General features: G+C 41.1%; 2 protein-coding genes across 5 annotated transcripts in view; one reads left to right on the forward strand and one right to left on the reverse strand.

Annotated features, from left to right (window-relative positions):
• LOC121614438 (guanine nucleotide-binding protein G(olf) subunit alpha) overlaps positions 1-8,945 on the reverse strand; it is a 44,158-nt gene extending 35,213 nt beyond the window's left edge. Inside the window, exon 1 of the mRNA XM_041948302.1 lies at positions 8,246-8,945. Within this exon, the coding sequence (XP_041804236.1) occupies positions 8,246-8,759 (514 nt within the window). The 5' untranslated portion in view covers positions 8,760-8,945. The remainder of the gene's footprint in view (positions 1-8,245) is intronic.
• Positions 8,946-11,826: 2,881 nt separating this feature from the next.
• LOC121615290 (serine/threonine-protein kinase MAK-like) lies at positions 11,827-19,635 on the forward strand. 4 transcript variants are annotated; one of them, XM_041949583.1, is made up of 16 exons: positions 11,827-11,902; positions 12,073-12,211; positions 13,131-13,185; positions 13,504-13,625; positions 13,787-13,866; positions 14,592-14,724; positions 15,172-15,343; positions 15,558-15,725; positions 16,366-16,704; positions 16,799-16,995; positions 17,076-17,197; positions 17,476-17,586; positions 18,332-18,406; positions 18,638-18,757; positions 19,212-19,301; positions 19,382-19,635. In XM_041949583.1, the coding sequence occupies exons 2-16, from the start codon at positions 12,111-12,113 to the stop codon at positions 19,525-19,527; spliced, it is 2,031 nt and encodes a 676-aa protein (XP_041805517.1). In that variant the 5' UTR covers positions 11,827-11,902; positions 12,073-12,110; the 3' UTR covers positions 19,528-19,635. The 4 variants fall into 4 exon arrangements, with proteins under 4 accessions (XP_041805517.1, XP_041805518.1, XP_041805516.1 ...); XM_041949584.1 differs by having other exon boundaries at positions 11,827-11,862; XM_041949582.1 differs by lacking the exon at positions 11,827-11,902 and having other exon boundaries at positions 11,903-12,211.
• Positions 19,636-19,640: the final 5 nt, after the last annotated feature.

The following is a 19,640-nucleotide window of genomic DNA, read 5'->3' on the forward strand; positions in this document are numbered from 1 at the left end:
ATAGATTATGCATCATGCAAAGTGGCCATGAATAGCAATGCAAGATCACTTCCCTTCCCTTGATTAATAAAACGAACATACATGATATCATAGCAAAAGCGTAAGCTATATAAAGTATATCATTTTACTGTAAAATTGTAGTGATACCGTACAAAATTAAAGTGGCATTCAGTTTGTTTAGGTCACAATGAAGTCGTCATCAAACCTTCCACAGAAATACCCTCCCAATGTATACAACATGTTTAGTACAAGAATATTATAGTCTTACCTAATGCAATAAAAGGAAATACCATTAAGTATGAAAAGGTTTTGGCCCAGAGGCCCTTCATCTGAGAGCTTGTCTGTTACCTGCTGTAGTATAGTGACAAACAAATTAATTCTCCTTATTTCAAAGAATGTGCGTTAATAACTCGATAAAGTTTCATCTCCAGATATCTTAAAAAAAAAAAAAAAAAAAAAAAGGCCAGGCATCATAACAACTTCCAATAAGAAGGAAATAGACTCACTTTTGTGATCATTGTCTAATATGTCTTTTTAACCTGCTGTGGTTTCCTCTTCACGAGACCAAAATGCATGTGGGTTTGTACAGGTTTGACTTCTTACTAACAAACACTGCACTTTGCACGTAGACTACCATTATGTTTCTTGTAGCAGTAGCAGTAGCAGGCACACTTCTTTGTCAGTGTCTCTGTCTGCAAGGGTGCATGTGTGAGACGGAAAAGGAAGCCGTTTTCATGCAAGAGCAACTGGTAAAACTTGGTAGGCTGTCCTTAACGGTGAGCTAAGGCTAGCGTGCAATGCTACACAGGTGCAGCCAGAAAAAAGAACAAACAAACATATGTGCTGTCCGCTTATATTACAAATGCTCATAGGTCACTCAAAAGCACGAGGCAGATGTGAATGGTTATTTGTGCAACGTGTAACAAGAAGTGTGCTGATATTGTTTCCTTTATGCAAATGCCATGCAAACACTCGCTTCATGTAGTGACAAGAGTGCAACAAAGTTGTGCAGCATGCAAATCACAACTGGAACCCTGACTTCACCTGTGCTGCTGTGAAAATATAACCGACGCCACCCTCACCAGAGAGGAAAAGAAAAAATCCTGTCTCCCCACCTCTGAAAGCAAGGTCAAAACAAGTGACTGGCCCACATCACTCTCTAGTGGTTAGAGGCAGCACAGCATACAGGCTGAGGCTACTGTCAGCTCCATGTGACTGATACAGGATCCAGGATTTGCTGTATAAATTATCGTCTTTTTAGGAAGTACTGTCAGATATTCATGTTTATCTTGCCGTGCTGCAAATTTCACTTTCAAGACAACACAGGTGAATAAGATCTAAATTCTGACCAAGAGATGTCACCATGTTGATCACTTATATAAAGACAATTATTTTCCGTTTTCTGAAATTGTATGCTTCACTATGCAAATTAGGCATCATCCAATTTCATATGCACTAATTTGCAAAAATCTGAACATCAGATTAAGACAAAATTCCTGTTTAATTTTGTCGACATATCTATTTTCTATTTTCATCACTCGATAAATTATTCTGTCAACAGCCATAAAAAAAATAAATTTTCACCACGTTTTTAGGGATAAAATGTTCCATAAATCACGCTATGAATGATACATGAACAAACCCCGCAGTTAAAACCTTCTGAATACAGAGAGGAGTAACGCTGGAAAGTTTGCTGTGCTGCATGTAAGTGCAACTGAAGTGGAGACTTCTGGCTCAGAGCATGAGAAAAAATGCATGTACAGAAAACGGCCTTTAGAGATATGTGTTGTGGTATTCCATAATAAGACACTACAGAAGAATAGGGTGAAATGCTTAACCAACAGATATCACCATGAAACTTCCCCAGTTGGCTACATACATTAAGACAATTTTTGCTTGTATCACATGTTTTCTAGCAAATGAGGTATTATCTCATCAAATAACAAAAACACATAAGTGTGTATTTTGGACATTTTCTTTCCACTAGTCTGGAAGAAGGTAAATTTTGGAAGTAAAATAGCCCAAAATCTCAAAACTGACCAGTGCATGATCAAAGGTTTTCGTCTGTAGTGTCTTGCCTTAAAGTCCCTCCGCTCTGAAATACGTTTTGCTTACTGTCACTTCACTTGATGTTTAAGTGTCACTGTGCAGAGTCTGAAAGTTTCTCCGTGCTCTGACTTTAAGACGTGTACGTTTGAACATGATTTTGTGACATTAAAACTAGCTATGTACACTAACACACACTGAGAACTGATTTCTAGGTGACGTGTTTGTGGTAAAATCATATCAGGCGCAAACTACTATCCAAAGCAGATTCGTTGTCCCGTATGTCTGTATCATTCTGATATCTGTAAGGAACGGTTATCTTTCATAATTAATGTCTCTGTCTTTATGTGTGCATGTGCAGCGTTGGGAAAAGTTTTTCACATCCTTCACTTACATAAACACAGCAACCCAACAATCTAAAAATACTCTTCTACAAGTAAATTCTTTTCAAAGTCTGACAAAGATGTCTTTACTATTTTCAGACTGATACTGGACCTTTGATTCCCACAGCCTGGCAATGTAAGACCCTTAAAAATAGCTGATAATCAATGACCAGTTCTCAACGTTGCACAGCTTGATTTTGGAAATGTAACAGAGGCTCTACAAAATTATTGCACTTTGATAAACACATTAACTATAGTCAAATATATGGGCTTTCCAGCTGGGTAAGGAGTCTAACAGCTGGTGGGCTGTTACAATAAATCTAACAATACCTGACACTCAAAGGAGTTCTTTCCTATGTGTAAATCTTCTGCACTTACTTACTAGCCCCGACTGTAGCTGGAGCACGTACTGTAAAAACGGGGCACACGTCCAAACGATATCCAGCTAAAATTAGCCTCCCTGGATTTTTTTCTGAAGCCAGAGAGAACTTCATGGCGCTCTCTTTGGGGACACAGGCTCTTGATAAAGTGTATACAGTAAGCAAAACCTGGAGAACAAACACGGTCCAGCGTCCTTCTGGTGCGGCGTGGTTCACTTTGATTCAGCTGATACAGGGGATACAAGGCGGCTCACACTGCGGCCCTGCTATTAGTATCACAAATATGACAATAATTCACACTCTAGTACCTCGTGTTGGTCATTACATTAAGTGAGAACTCAGTTCGTAGCAAAGTTCAGCAATGGTCAATGATAAAACCCATTCAGACAGAAGCAAAGTTCACCTGACTTCACTTGTATTCAAAGGGGAGGGCCAGCCGGGCTATACGTCCACCGCGGGGACAGTGGCACAAAAAAAAATAACCCTGACAAATCATAACAATCAGTGACTTCCAACAAGCTATTCATTGGCCTGCCTACCTCGTTTCAGTGAGCATTTCTGTCGAGTGTGCTACATTGCTAGCAGCCTGTCGTTCAGCCTCATGCAGGGTAATAAGGCTGAGATGTGAAACGGCCAGTTCAGGACATCTAGAAAGGCTGTAAGAGATATTATCACGGGCCTGTCCAGAATCTGATCCAAGAGACCTAACAATAAAGTCACTTCCTTTCCAAGAAATAATAGGAACTTGCCTTCCAGTTCCCATCACTGTATTCCTGCGTTCATGTACTGCAGTATAAAGTCTAAAGGAACTCTATTAAAGGAATTCCCATTTTCTGAATTGTCCCCCTGCTCGAACATATTTAATAATGTGTTTGTCGATGCATTTTTGCAAGCGTTTTGTTTTGGCTGAACGGCGCTTTCAAATAGGACGGTGTTCATATTAAGAGGAAATCTTTCCATACATTTCAAGACTGTAATGATTTGAACACAAAATCAATCACTCATAAAGTTGTTTTTGAAGGCATCTGAACTCTGGGGGTCGCGTCACCACTCTGCCTTGATTAACATACAGCGTCTTGCTTTGCAGTGAATGGATGGTTAGAGGACCGCCTTGATCTGTGTCATATGGAGAGCAATTGGTTTTCTTCAAGACTTTTATAGGAGCCTGCACAGCCACACACAGTCAGAAACTTAACTTCTGTTATATCATCAGTTAAATAACCCTAACCCTAACCCTTTATGATGAATTACATGGTTATTTTTTTAATTAACTGATTGTACTCAAGGAAAAGTAGCAATACTATAGTCTACAAATAGCAGTAACTCTGTAAACTCTGTAAGTAAAAGTCAGACATTTAAATTTTTACTTAAGTAAAAGTACAAATGTGTTAGCATCAAAATATAGTAAAAGTACCAAAAATAAAAGCCCTCACGATGCTGAGCAGAATATAACAGAATCATTCAGATTGTACTGGATTCTAATAACTGATGTATTAATGTGTTCATCACTTTAATGTTCCAGCTGGTAAAAGGTGGCTGAACTGCTTAACATAGTTTATCTGCTGGGTAGCTTGCGAATTTCCCCTCAAGATCAATAAAGTTTTATTTTATTGTAGAATATTACGTCAGAATTTATTTGTTGATTATATTTTGTATTATTAAATGAATCTGCAAAGAAACGGGTAAATACAGTTGTCAGATAAATGCAAATGTTTGCCTCTGATTTGAGTAGAAGTATAAAGTAGTAGAGCATGGACATCAAGTAAAGTACAATACATCAAAACTGTACTTAAGTACGGTACTTTAAGTAAGTAAGTTACTTTCCACCACTGCTTTTAATTAACTGTGGTATATTTCCTAAAGCATCAAGAAAAACTGAATGCTTCTGTATTTGAATATGAAACCTTAAAACTGAACAATATGAGACATTTATTATCAATTATTTCATCATTTTTTGACAGCCTTTTTATAAAACGTATCCAGAATTTGAGAGTTAATCTATGTCTAAAATGATAACTTGCCAACTTGTGGCGTATACTGCAAGACACCAAAAGTTTCATTCCAAATAATGAAACTACAAAAATTCAGTGACTATAAAAAAGACTAAAACTGCATTCCTGCTCCAGCACAAGCTGAACGTGGCAGCCCATTAAGGATAAACAATACTTCCTTACGGCTATCATTATTCAACTAAATACCTGCCGCAAATACAAACAGATAAAGTGACCCAGATTAGCTAGCATACGTCGCCTTGAAATGTAACACTATTTGAAAGGTGTCCACTTTCAGAGGAACACAAACCACCTCAGTCCTCTGGCATGCAACAGGAGTCCTGCTGGAGACCTGGAGGGTATAAAGTCCCGAAGGCCTCTTAAGGAAAACCAGAGCTGGCCTGTGGCACGCGCTGAGGCTCCTGGGTGCACCAGCGCAGGTAGCCCTGAAAATAATTATGATCCTACAAAACCATAACGACGATTTGAAATGACGCAGTGCCACAGGTCACACACACGCTGTCCAGCTTTCAGCGGCGGCTCGTGGAAGAATGCATGCCACTTCCCCGTGTGACTTCATTAGGATGAGCCATTTCTTCCTCTGTGTCATTACTGACAGCTGTTTACTCAGGAAATTCAACTGGTAGCCACTTGCCACACAGAGAAACAAAGCATTACACTATTTAAAGCGAAAACATGCAATGCGGTATTAAGTGTGACTGTCTAAACTGAAAGTGGATGAGTTCTCTTTTCGTTGTAAACATGTCGGCATCTAAACTTTGCTTTCCTCATCAGGGTAGCTGACACTGAAGCTCCTGCTCCTGATCAACACTTTCTCTTATGAAAGTTTAGCGCTGACCTTTTCAGAAAACTTCGGCACCGTGTCGGCCTACACGTAGAATACAGAGGTGGTTACTGTTTGTGTGGTGAAATAACGCAACTTACAAGCTTAATCTTAGCAAACTGTGACGAAAATTCAACAGTTTCCACTTCTTCGACTCTGAAAAGCGGCTGGAGGGGTGAATGAGTAAAAGTGGATGTTAATTTTGGAGTCTATCAGCTGACTGTGTGCGCAGGGGTTGAAACATGTAACCTAAAGAGGTCTGGCGTGACACACCACCTCCATCTAGAAACACAGTGAATTTTCCAGGGATGCTGCAGACCAATATTTGGGAAATCTCTTGATAAATTACATAAATTATCAATCGTGGGATTCCAGTGAGGTGATAAAATGCACCTCACTGGAATCTCAACTGATATGAGCCCTGTAATTTATATGGACGCAATTAAAGCGATAAGGGCTACAGCTAACATTGATTGTGCATGACTCAAAACAGTAAGGCTTGATCTAATTATAATCACTTACTCTATCGAATGCTAAAAATAACGCCAAACCAATGTCGCAAGTTGCCCATCTGATGCCTTAAAATTGATTATCTGAGAGTAGCAGTATGACCATAAAGCTGCTGTGGAAAACCTCCATTTGAGCCCATATGAAAACACTAAAGCCAGCGATTTTTAGCGTACGTCAGTCTGTAATCAGCAAGCGTTTGGTATCTTTATCAAACTGATGATCAGAATTGGGATCAGTGAGTTATACTGTGTGGATCGATTCGTCATCTCCTCCCAAAAGCCCGTTTTCCCACAACAATGAGTAAGCGCATGGACACCAACAATTTCACTCTATAGCCTACTAAACTATAATCCAAAGTACTCTATACGGTACAACATTCTACTACACTATACTACAGGCCACTATACTACGCTCTAATGTACTAGTGTACATGTATTTATAGAAAACCTTATTGTAAGTGTGCAACAGATAGTCAAAAGGCTATTTTCCATCTGTTGTCCCTGGACAAATCACACTACACCACAGGTACAACACACAGTACTCTACTATCCCATACTTCACTACTAAAAATAATTTAGGATAAATTAAGCATATACTACACTAGATATCCCAATAGGAAAACACTATTGTACTCTAAAAATTACTGCATATATAATATTATACCATACTACTGCACTACTATTCTATATATATTAGAATTGCATAGTATATACATATATTTATAAAATTTAGTGTAGATGTATGCCCTGCACAGATGTCCCTCTACACCACTAGCTACAACCCAGTGCTATACTACGTTCTACTAAACTATACTATACAATACTATTTAATACTATAGAGTAGAGCGATCATGGCCCGATATTAAAAAGCTAAGTGGTCTCAATACATCATTGTATACTAAATAACACCATTCAGCATTCTACTATACTAGATACAGTTCACTATACTACACTGTACTCGAAAGTACTAAATGTACTCATGGAAACACCTTCCTGTAAATGTGCCGCAGTTATGCGAAAGCCTGTTATTTATCTGTAGTTCCTCGACAGATGTCACACTACACCCCAGGCTATACTGTACTATATTATGTTAAACTATAACAAACTACATGACACTATATATTCAGAGTGAACATGGTCCAGGAGCCAAAAAAGGGGGGTGGTCTCCACACATTACTGTATTCTTAAGCCTTTTAGGTTCGATATTATACTATGACCATTCCACCATTCTCAACTATACGACACTTACTTATTCCAAAATGTGCCACTGTTATTTAAAAGCCCATTATTTATCAGTAGATAGATGTCACACTACACACACTATACTATACTGTGCTATATAACATGTTCAGAGTCAACATGGCCCAGGCACCGAAAGACAGGTGCTCTTCCTTTGTCTGTGTGTATACTGAAGCCTCCTAAACTGTATTTTACACTATTCAATTTAACACTTTACTCTACTACACCACTATACTACACTCTGCTCTACAGCTGCATACAATGATTGTTTGAAAAACTTTGTACTACACTAGTTTTCAGAGAAAGCTAAGTGGTTTTTCCATACATTGTAGACTAAAGCCAACTATATTATACTCTCAATAACACTATACAGCACTCTATTATGCTGCATTATAAAGGCACTGTACATATTGGAAGGAATTATTGTAAACATGCCACAGGTAAAAGGCTTTTTCATCTGTTGACCTGTGCTCTATAGGGCAACTGTACTATATTATAGTGGACTACACGACTATCAGAGGAAAGGGGGCCCAGCAGCCATAAGCTAAGAGGTCTCTGGAAACCTGTGCACACTGGTCCATTATGATAGCCTGCATCATGTTTAAACTGGCTTCTCAAAATTCCGGATAACCCCAAATGTAGCAGCGAGTGGACAGCAGGCCCATTGAGTCTAAACGTCCATCTTCATCATTTGTCATTGACAGCCGCAGGGGGTAGTCTTCACAGCCCAAGCCGACAGATGTGGCAATAGGCCTCGACAGAGCAGTGACATAATTTGTGGAAAGGGCAGCACGTTTAGATTTCAATAAAACAGCTTCCTGCTCCAACAACACCAGAGAGGGACACGACCTACCGAGCAGCAGCAGCCGATGCGTCTGTTTGTACTCCCGTTTGAGCTCCTTCAGCGCCCGGTCAATGTTCTTACTGACTTTCTTCGCCTCCTTCTCGGCCTCCTTCTCCTCCACCAGCAATCTATCCCAGTTTTTCTGCTTTTGGGTGCTAGTCTTTTGCAGCAGCTGTAAGCGTCGGCCGCGGTCCTTCCCCGTCCCCTTACCGCTACCACCTCCTCCGCCACCACCGCCTCCTCCTCCGCCGCCTCCGTTTTGTATGAGCACACCGTCGGTACCGGTGTCTCCGCGGCGGTGCTCCCCGGCCGGGAGCCTGGCAGGGTCCCCGGGGCGCACCGGGCCGCCGCCGCCGCGTAGCGACGAGCTCTCCCCGCATCCCCCGGCGTCCTCCTGGCGAGCTCCCCCGGCGCGGGTCGGCACGGCGGCGTCCGGAGGCTGGTCCGAGTCCGAGGTAGCGTTGGAGATAGACCCGCTCAGGTCCCCGAAGAGCCGGGGACGCAAACTGTAGCACAGCCCCATGTTGAAACCAATATTTGTCTGTGAATGTGATTTCTCATAAATTAAAATATCAAAAAAATCGCGGTCGCGCCACCAGCCCTAACGAGCCATCGTCACATGGGAGCTCCAGCGGTGCGATTTAAGTCCAAATTTGAGCCGAAAATGTGAATGTATTATGCTCCGACATTTGCTATATGTCATTTTGCATTTTCCCCAGTCAGCCTTCGCTTCGTAGTTAGTGGATCACCTGATCCTTTAGTGGACACTGCGGGTCCATCTTACCGTAAGTAACCAAAAGCACAACCTTGGAAAAAAAACGCGGCTATCCGCTGCGCAGACAGTCAACAATCTGACTGCACAGTTGTTAGGTGCAATGCACGGCACGTCATGTTACTACAGTATGGCCATTTCGAGAATGCTGGTCATGATTTTCATTCCTCACATTTCATGCCTGCATGTCTAAAGACACCTCCTGCACTGTAGATAGTGAACCTGCTCTTCAGACAAATGACTCAGTGCTCCCTCCTCACATACAGTCTATGATCTGGTTCAGCCAATATGTCTGCAGAAAATGACAAGCCAAAGGAAAACTGACTTAAAAAAAAACAATTTAAACTTCTAGCACATATTTTCAGTTGATTGACACATCGATAATTATTATAATTTAGGCATTATTGTGTCCTGCTTTAACCTGAACAGCTTACACAAAGGTCTAATGTAATTTTTTTTACATCAACCTCATATGAAATGTTTATATCAATGTGATGTCTCTCCTTCATCAGCTCTCTGAATACACAGGACCTATTCTGAGCCTCAAAGCAGTCCAAGTGTCCCTGTGAACACATGTATTCTCCAGTCTTCAAATGGGGTCCTGGGACTTCCCAGGGGGTTCGTGGGTTGGTCTCAAAGGCTCCCCGGGAAAATCAGATAAATAAATCTTTAATTTGGTATTAGTTTAATTGAAATCCAGTCAAACTTAGCACAATACAGGAATATTTGGATCTTAAGTTTAGTTTGTAGCAGTTTGTATCACGGCACATTGTTGTTGTATCTTAGTTTGGGGAACCTGGAATAAATATTTACAGATCAGGGTCCTTTCTGGCGTGTATAATTGCATGCAATTGCAATAAGGGCCAGAAAAAAGTTGGGTTTACTTCGGTCATGGGGCCAAAGTCACAATGAGATGCAGTGTTAAAAATTAACCACTAGATGGAGCGCCTGCAGAACACATGTGCAGAGATGGTAAAGTCAGTGGAGTCGAGCCAAATAACCTATATACTGCATGTAGGTTATTCACGTACGTCTATACTTTTCAGCTACTTCTGCAATAACACACGTGCTGGTGAAGTAAACATTCACATTTTGGATCAAACAGTAGCCATACAATGTTTTCAAGTAAATTTGCACAATTTTAGTAGGCTTGCACTGTAGCCAAAATGCCTGGATTGTTGTCAAATAAAATGATAATAATAATTAAACTGCATTGCTGACCATGGAGACAGTAGCTTTTGTATTATTAAATTTTGTATTTGTAATTTTTATTAACATACCGCATAATATTATAGGTCTCAGCGCATGTGCATGTATTGTACATATTAAAAGCACATTCATACATTTTGAATTCATTTTATTTTGTAGGTCAGCGTTGCCAAGGAGACAGGAAGCCGCCCTTCCTAACGTACATGGCTGGCAGCATCTCTCCACAGCCAGCATCACCGTACCGTCTTCAACAGCATGAAAATGTCTCCTATGGTAAGTATACTTTACTCAAATGTCACTTATTTCATATAAGACATAATAAATACTGAGTGAAAACTGTCTGTCGGATCGTATGGCCGAAAATAAGGGCTAGAAAGGGGGGTAATGTTAGCTTATTTTGCTGTCTAGCTTGTATTTACCTTTAGTAGGAGGTTAGCTTGTTGTCTGCTAACTAGCTAAATAATATGATAAAGTTTTGAGACACCGTCATGAAATTGTTAGATAGGTTAAAAACGAGTGTAAAAGCTCGGTTTTGTGGGCTCCTCAGGTTCTTACAATATAATAAGGTTATATTAAAGCAGTTGATATGAGGTGATATACTAAAAAACCTCCACCCTAATTCTAAAGGTAGCACTTTTTAATAATACACCCTTTATAGATGTCTTATAAAGTCTAACTAATGGCTATTAATGGTTAATATATTGTTATTTAATATATTTGTTTTATAAATAAGTTATGTGCCATGAATAAGAGCAACTTTTGGGTTGCCAGGTTGTGAAAAATCTGCCAGGCTGCTCCTCAAGGAGCACACTTGCTCTGTCTCTCTGTCTGTATTTGCGCATGTGACAAAACTATAAAACTCAATAGATTGATAGATAAAGAAAGACTGTGCAACAACAAATTGGCTCATGACCCCAAAAATTAAAATGGTGACAAAAACAAAATAATTCTAAAACATAACACAGAGGCAAAAATAGGAAACATTAGTAACCAGTAAATATATGTACTTGGAATAAAAATACAATAAAAAGCTAGAAATACAAGCATAGTTGCATCGCAGCTACTGGGTACGGCATATGAATTCTTGAAAAGACACAAATAGAGAGAAGGCCAACATTTATAAAGCATTAGTTAGTTACAGTGTATAACCTCTTAATAAAAGGCACCTTATTAGAAAGTGGTACCATCCTGACTAAGTAGTCTACTCTTGCACTAGTTTAACTCCTCTAACTCAGTATTATATCAGTTATAAAAACACTGGTCCTAATTTTTTCAAGCCGGGCCAAGTTGTTTTCTCAGATCCTGCTCACTGGAACATATAAGTTAATCGGATCAGTGTTAGACAAAGGCAGGTATAACCCTCTGTTTCTGTGTCAGATTCATTTATGTAGGCCTGCTTTGATCGATCACAAAATCATCACACCTTACAAACTCAGTGGATTTGATAAATTAAAACCATGTCTCCAGCTTCTCCTGTTAGCCTGTTTCCTGGCACACATTCTTTGTCACATGGAACTTTAATCCACTTCCCCTCGAAGGGGATCGCGCTTCCTCTGTCCAGCGTCAAGTCTTATCTTAGGTTAGGCGAGACACAGAGCAACAGGCAGGATTGAGACAGCATCACTTTTCCACTCTCCCTCGCCAGGTAAACCTCCACCATACACCACCAAGCTGCAGGGAGATAGGTAAAGGATGAACACTCATTTCATTTCTGTGTTTCAAGAGTAAAAGCCTTTCAGTAGCCTCTCAGTAGCAGTAGGATAGAGCAACATAGAGGGGCTTTAAGTTGTTAATCTGTGGAGGGATGTTACTGTGTTTACGATGACCGAGTGTTGGACTGTGTGGGACTGTCCAGACTGCTCGGTGAAGGAGAGGCAGAGCTCTCTGTGGACGATGAACCGCTACACCACACTGAAGCAGCTGGGGGATGGCACATATGGCAGCGTGCTCCTGGCCAAGAGCAATGAGACTGGGGAGCTGGTGGCCATAAAGAGGTGAGTGGAGCTCCAGTGAACATGCGAGGGACACACGGTGTTGTTTTGTCTTGAAGTGCTAAGCTGATTAAATCCCAACTGACTGCTGCAAGGTGCTTCAAGGCTCTAGACTCTAGACATGTTACGTCCTCACAAGAAAAAACAAGAAAAATGTTGTCATTTTGAATCAAACATTTAGCTTTAGTGTGCATCATGTGTTGGCATTTTAGGGCAAATAAGGTCATGGAAAGACAAGGTTTAGGACCATTTTGAAGATCAACAGAAGCTGGTTGTAGTATTATTATGAGTATCATCATTACTACATATTGACGTGTTGTCATAACTTCCTTATTTGCCAATAGACCACATTTTAAGGATGAGCTGTTTTCTGTCTTTGGCAAGAAATTAATAATGAATGTTTTGCGAAGCTCCACCAGGCACTGTTTGTAAATGTAAGGTTATAGTGCAAGCTGATACTCCTGATGACAGTGAAAGGAGTGAAAGTACACCGCATAGTATTGCCCCAGGAGTATGGGAAACGTAATATGAAAGTCTCCAGCAGTAAGTGACGTTAAAACAGGTTACACGTGTAAAACAGTTTAATGAAGTACATTTAAATATACCAATGTTGCCTAGGATGCTCTTTTTAGTACTATTATGGGTACAGCAATGATGGGACATTTTTGGAGTAGAAAGCTCTCCAAAATACCTACAAGTTATTAGCCAGAGGACTTTGTATTATATAAATCTGAGCCATTTATCCTTCAAGTAAAAAAAAATACAGTGTTGAACTATACCTGCCTGACAATCAGACTCATTCATATCCGTGGAAAGATGTGTGTTGTGATTAGTGGGCTTGGACAAGGACTAGTACATTCAATATCTTAAAATGTCAATATTAATACATGTAGTCATGCAAATCTGCTTTTCCCCCCAACAGAATGAAGAGGAAGTTTTATTCTTGGGATGAGTGCTTGAATCTAAGAGAGGTGAAGGTAAGAATCATTATAGTCAGACAAGAAATCTCCATGAGTTAAGACAGCAGCTTTAGATACAGTATATAGGTAATAATATTTGTCAGTATTATCATTTTAATCCACCAATGTTTCCACTTGTAAAATCCTGCCCTTGTTTTTGCAGTATTCCTTTAGATGAAGCCCCAGCTCATCTAAAGGACAGAAAATTATATCTAATATACATTATTTGACAATAATAGTTGATTTTTGTGTTATTGTTGGAATCATTTACTTACATAACAAACGGCTTCTTAATGACTCTGTTGTGTGTTTCTCCTAAATACGTCGTGTCATCAGTCGTTGAAGAAGCTGAACCACGCCAATGTGGTGAAACTGAGGGAGGTCATCAGAGAAAATGACTACCTGTACTTTGTGTTTGAGTATATGAAAGAAAACCTCTATCAGCTCATGAAAGAAAGGTAAGAGCACACCAGGCATGCATTTATTCTCAGGCCTTTCACCAGCTGTGTGCACAGAGTTATTTTTGTGATGTAATTCTGCAGTGTTTTTATTACCATCGGGAATGTGAAAATGATTTGAGTCAGATTGAGTCATCATGTGTCGGTCTTCGTTCTTGCAGAAACAAGTTGTTCCCTGAGTCAGTCGTCAGAAACATGACATTTCAGATATTACAGGGACTGTCCTTTATTCATAAACATGGTAGGTGACTACAGACCCAAGAAAAACTGACTCTGCTGTCCTTTCTCTTATGAAATGCTGTGATATCAAGCTGTCTGGCTTGTCTTGGTATAATTTGTAATTGAGTAAACAGAAAACAACATACCTATATCTGAGAAGTATATGAATGCGGGAATGCTGATAAAACATTGCAGCCAAGAATGACTCACTTCTCCTGTGTCCTCAGTGAGAAGAGGAGGTGTGAGTGGTACCACAGCTTAGCCGCTGAACAAGTTTTTCTTCTAATTCTGCACTGTTTTTAGTGCCTGTGGGTGCTGGTGCCATTCCCACCTCATGTGTAGTGTTTTTTTCTTTATCCCCTCTTTCTTTCTTTTGTCTTTTACCACTTCGCTGCTGCCAGGGAAGATAAGATGTTTTCTGAAAATGAGATAAGGAACATTCTGTTCCAAGTATTGTCTGGCTTAGCATTTGTGCATAAGCACGGTAAGAGACTCCTCCTGTCTTTCCCTTTTCCTTTCCGTTTCATTAAAGGCTTGCCTTGACTGTGCTTTGTCAGAGTAAAACATCCTTTTTATCTGAGATGTTTTAACTCAGTGTTTCAGATCAAATTGTGATATGCACCAGTAGTGTCATGTGTCACTATAAGTAGTCAAAGTGGTAGTGGTTGTAATAGTGGTAGAAACTTAGAGAAAATAATATAAGTTTAAGCAAATATCAGGTTTACTTGACTGTTTCATGTTTTTCAGGGTATTTCCATCGTGATATGAAACCAGAGAACTTGCTCTGCATGGGCCCAGAGCTGGTTAAGATCGCTGACTTTGGACTAGCTAGAGAAATCCGCTCGCAGCCACCTTACACCGATTATGTGTCCACAAGATGGTGAGACTCATGTATTTTACATGATAATGTCAAAGCAATGTACAAGCAATCCCTGTAGACGAAACATCATCTGATGGATGTCCATCTAAAATCAAACTGCACAGTAACACCTGCTGTAAACTTACCTTATACCTTAAAGACGCTCTTAGATTTAAGTGATATTGATATAGATACCACACCAGGGCCAGTGAGAAGATATGAAGATGCTCCTTTGTCATTTGAGTGAGCTGACCCTTTAATTAACAGTCAACAGAGTAGCTGTTGTTGCTACTAAGACACATTTAGTCTAAGCAATATAAGATGAAATAAATTAACTCTGTTGACAAACTGTGGTAATTGAGAAACACGTAGTAAAGGAATACAGCAGGGGAATTAGACTATTACAGAAGAAATGTTAATTCACCAGATGTCCCATAAATGTCCTCTCCTCCCGTGCTGTTGTGACAGGTACAGAGCCCCAGAAGTTCTGCTGAAGTCGAACTCCTACAGCTCACCCATCGACATCTGGGCTGTGGGATGCATCATGGCAGAGCTCTACACGCTCGAACCCCTGTTCCCTGGCAACAGCGAGGTGGACGAGATCTTCAAGATCTGTCAGGTGCTGGGAACGCTGAAGCAGGTGAACCATCACAACAGGTGTCACAAGTTATAGTGACGCCCTCATTGACACCATTAAAATACCAGTTCTCTCCTTGTTGCTTCTGTTTTGTGACATACTGGATTTCTTTTACAGTTCAAAAAGTAAAAAAAAATATTTGTAATTTTGTATTCAACACAGTCACAAACTCACAGGTGACTCATTTGTTGTGTCCTCTTGTTTTTCTCCACGTCAGTCGGACTGGCCTGAGGGCTACAACCTGGCCACCTCGATGAACTTCCGCTTCCCAAAGTGTTTCCCCACCAGCCTGAAATCCCTGATCCCCAGTGCCAGCAGCGAGGCGATCACACTGATGAAGGACATGCTACAGTGGGACCCCGAGAAAAGGCCGAGTGCTTTGCAGGTACATTTAAAACTATTATGTTTTAACGTTGAGGTGACAGTGTCTGCAAAGTAACAAAAGTCCTTCGGTGATTGCTTTTATCCTGAGCACCTTGAGTGCATCTATTTTTAACGTGGGAGGCCCGAGTGGGAATCAATCAGTTTACATTCGCAGTTACTGTAATATCAAAGCTGACATCTGGAAGCATCCACTGACTTCATTGTGTGTTCAAGCGTGAGACAGACACACATCATAATGAAAACTGTAAACTACTGCTAAAGGTTGAAAATGACAAAAAAGGAGAATGCTGCACATTGTTGACACAGATTTTTGAATGTATTTTACATTCAGCCTTTAGCACTGTGAGAAAATTGCAGTGGTGGTTTGTCTCATTCGGCCTATAGTACACAGTATTTCATGTCATGTGAACAAGAGCCCATTGCCTTATTTCTTTATTCTTGTCTGCCCTTTTATTTTGATATGGCACATATATTATTATATAATGTTAATATATGTGTTTTTGTATATTTGTCCTATAATTAATACGTTGTTCTGTGCCATGTTGCAAGTTTCTCATTCGTTGAAAATCTGAATCCTGAGCTTGCGCATGAACGAAAAAGATGTAATTGAAGGTGTTTTTCCTGCACTGTTTGTGTTCCAGGCTCTACGTTATCCATACTTCCATGTGGGCCAGGCGCTCGGTGCTCGTCTAAAATACTCAGAGCAGCACAAGGTTCAGGCAAAGGTGTCCGAAGCGGCTGCAGAGACAAAGCCTCTGTCCCTCTGTAAGACAAACCTAGAGTTCAGCGAGCCAAGTAAGACTCAGGCAGAGCTGCAGACCTGCAGCCAATTTCTCCACCAGCCCCTTCAGCAGATCTCCCTCCCTCAGTACAACATGGAGCCAAGCACAAAACAAGCAATGTGTTTCAGCACGCTGCCAGAGGGGCAGCAGGAACCCCTCAGCCTGGTGAAAAACAGACAACCGATGAGCCAGCAGGCTGTAGGTATCACTCAGGTACAGCTTCTAAATGTCAGAACGGGATGTTCTTGGGCCTTACAGAACTTTCTTTCTACTTTGTATGTTCATTTCAAAGCCTACAAGAGCAGCGCCCACAGGAGCAGAGAACAACATCACTGGAATGAGGTCGGCACGTCGGCGGTGGGGCCAGATGTCTTTCAAGTCCGTGGACAGCTGGGACGACGGAGAGGACGCAGACGCTGGAGTTTCCATTTCCAAAAAACCCACAATCAGCTCTCTCAAGGACTATGCACTGGAGGGGTCCGGCTATCGGTTAGACCTCTTCATTTTCTTGTAAAACGATGCGTTTTCATCACAATTCTGAAGAAATACAACAATAAGTTTTTGTCCAGATTTCCAGAGTCAAAGAACAATACAACAGCGAAGCTGTCGAGCAACAGGGGGCTGAACAGAGCTGACTCCAGCACCTTGTCTGCCAAGCAGCACTACCTCCGCCAGTCCAGATATCTGCCAGGTGACAAAAACTGATCCAGGTGTCATGAAAGTCACATTTCTATGTCTTAGGTTGTACAGAGAAGACAGAACTAAAACATCAACACAAGACACACCACGCAAGTTCGCCATCCCTGTTTTCTAATACCCACAACTTTCAACAAACTCATGATCATGTACATACTGCACATTCCACAGTCAGTGCTAAAGCTAAATATGACGTAGTTCCACCACATGTGGATAAACTGGTGTGTGGGCTCAGGTACAGTGACTTCACTCCGGGCTGTTTGTCCTTTTCAGGCGTGAATCCGAAAAACAACCCTTCAGTGGGAAACCAGGTGGTCAGCAGAAACCCGTGGGGCAGCTCGGGTTTAACCAGAGGACAGGGGCTGGAGTCCCCTCTACACAAAGGTGAGACAAATTTGAGGACACATGTTTAGGTGGAGTGCCCATACCTGTTAGAGAAGCAGATGAGAGCAGTTTTGATGGACAAAGGTCAATTTTCACTGTGGCCATATTTCACATTTGGTCAGATACTGAATTGGTGACACTAATCTTGGGTGTCCTCCTTGAAACTGTGCTGATTGTGTAGATCTGCTGTGCTGTCAGGTTGAAGCATCCACATTTTACAGTTTGTAGCTTCTTTGCAGCAGCATCCATATTTTAAAGCATTGTATTCCACCACAAGCTCATTGGTTCTGCTGGTATTGCGCATCAGGTGGTTGTTGTTGCTCCATGTGATGAAGCTCTCTATCAGTCCTCTGTACTCCTCTGGAAGAATAGTCTCTAAGTGAAGACAGCATGTTCTCGCTGGGAATTATTTAAAAAATGCACTATTTTATTAAGTTCTCTCAAAGTCTTCACTACATATATTTTATGAGTCTGGACAGACAAGGATGCAAACTGCAACTGGTTTGGTGCAGGCAAACAACCAAGAGGCAGTAATTCTATTTATTTCTGCTGTGGGGAAAAGAGGAAATCTGGACTATTTATGACTCACCTGTCACATGAAAAGCTTTCCTGTAAGAAGCAGCCAGAGCAAAATCGCCCCCAACATCCATCCAAAAAGTACACTTCAGATAGTTTCTTTTCATTGTGTTCTGTAGCATTGTGTTCACTCATCCCTCTTTTCTTTCTGTCGTGCTGTGGTTTTTAGATATTAGTCTTTGTAAACTAACAGATAAGCAGCCCCTAAAAGAAAAGACTCTGGAGGATCTTGATCTTAACAAAGGTATCTCTCAGATTTAAGAGCAGTTCACAGAATTACAGGTGGTATTTATGACTTGTGATGATGCCTCTGCCTTGCTGTCATTTGGAGATTGATTGAAATACTGTACAAAATACAAAGACTCAAATTAAGTCTTAAAATGAACCTGGACCACAAGCAAAGACATCAGTTTACTTTACTGACTACGGTTTGAGGCACTTCATCCTTAACCTGTGATTTCATTGTCCGTTCCAGACTCCTTCATGAGCAACTCCAACAACCCAGCCAAGACATACATTTCACCTTTTCAGAAGACTGAAACAGGAGCAGCGAGACAGAGGATTACACTGGCCCCGATAGGAGGCACCTCTGCCAGTGAGTCACAATGGACAACTTTTTATTTTCTCACACAGAATAATGGCTGAGTCAGACTTTCATGTTCACGTTCAGTGCTGTTTGGTACCAATCAGGCCCAGGTCACATGGCTCAGGGGGTTAATTCTCTGTGTAAGTTCTAACTTTCCAACTAGCAAAACGCCCCCTAGAGTTAGAACGGAGTCACTATCTTTCTTAAAGATAGCTCAATCAGGAAAGAATTTTAAGAGTGAACATTTAGATTAAGATTGAAAGCTGCGAGTAGTCGTCTAGAAACAGATGGTGAAGAGAAAAGCTGAGAGCTGGATGATTGGGAGGAGGAGCAGGCCTCTGATGATCTCAGACATACAGCTGGAAGTGATGAAATTGGAGGTGGACCGGGTGGAGGAGGGTCACACCGGCTGTCATATCCTCAATCTAAATTCTAACCCACTTTCTTTTTGTGATGCTTGTAGTTGATCTGTCATCTGCTGCTGATCTCAGAGTCGAGTCTAAAATCAAACCGTCCAAGAGCAAGCCCTCCTTAAGTAAACTCTCAAATGAAGGTAAAAGCTCCCAGGCTCCCACATGCAGCTTCACGTCGCTTTCTGAGTGCAGCCTAAACACACTTTTCCTCTCTCTCCAGAATACGAAGGGTGGAGGTACAGGTCTCAGAATCCTCAGATCCCTGGACCCAGCCTTACAGCGAAGACCACCATTTCTAAGAGCACAAACATCCAGCCCGTGCACGGACGAGTAGACTGGACCGCCAAATACGGAGGTCACCAGTAGCACAGCTCTGCTCCACCAGTGACTCATGGGAAAATCCCCACTGCACTTTTGCCAGGAAATACAGACTTCAGAGGAGAAGCTGCCAACATTGTGCAGAATGCTGTTACATTTGC

Source organism: Chelmon rostratus, chromosome 12, assembly GCF_017976325.1.
Source record: "Chelmon rostratus isolate fCheRos1 chromosome 12, fCheRos1.pri, whole genome shotgun sequence".
Classification (NCBI taxonomy): domain Eukaryota; kingdom Metazoa; phylum Chordata; class Actinopteri; order Chaetodontiformes; family Chaetodontidae; genus Chelmon; species Chelmon rostratus.

Coding starts and splice junctions, on each gene's coding strand:
- LOC121615290 (XM_041949582.1), top strand. CDS start 12,039: ATGACCGAGTGTTGGACTGTGTGGGACTGTCCAGACTGCTCGGTGAAG. Junction 15,726..16,365: donor AAAGGCCGAGTGCTTTGCAG/GTACATTTAAAA, acceptor TTTGTGTTCCAG/GCTCTACGTTATCCATACTT. Junction 19,302..19,381: donor AAGTAAACTCTCAAATGAAG/GTAAAAGCTCCC, acceptor CTCTCTCTCCAG/AATACGAAGGGTGGAGGTAC.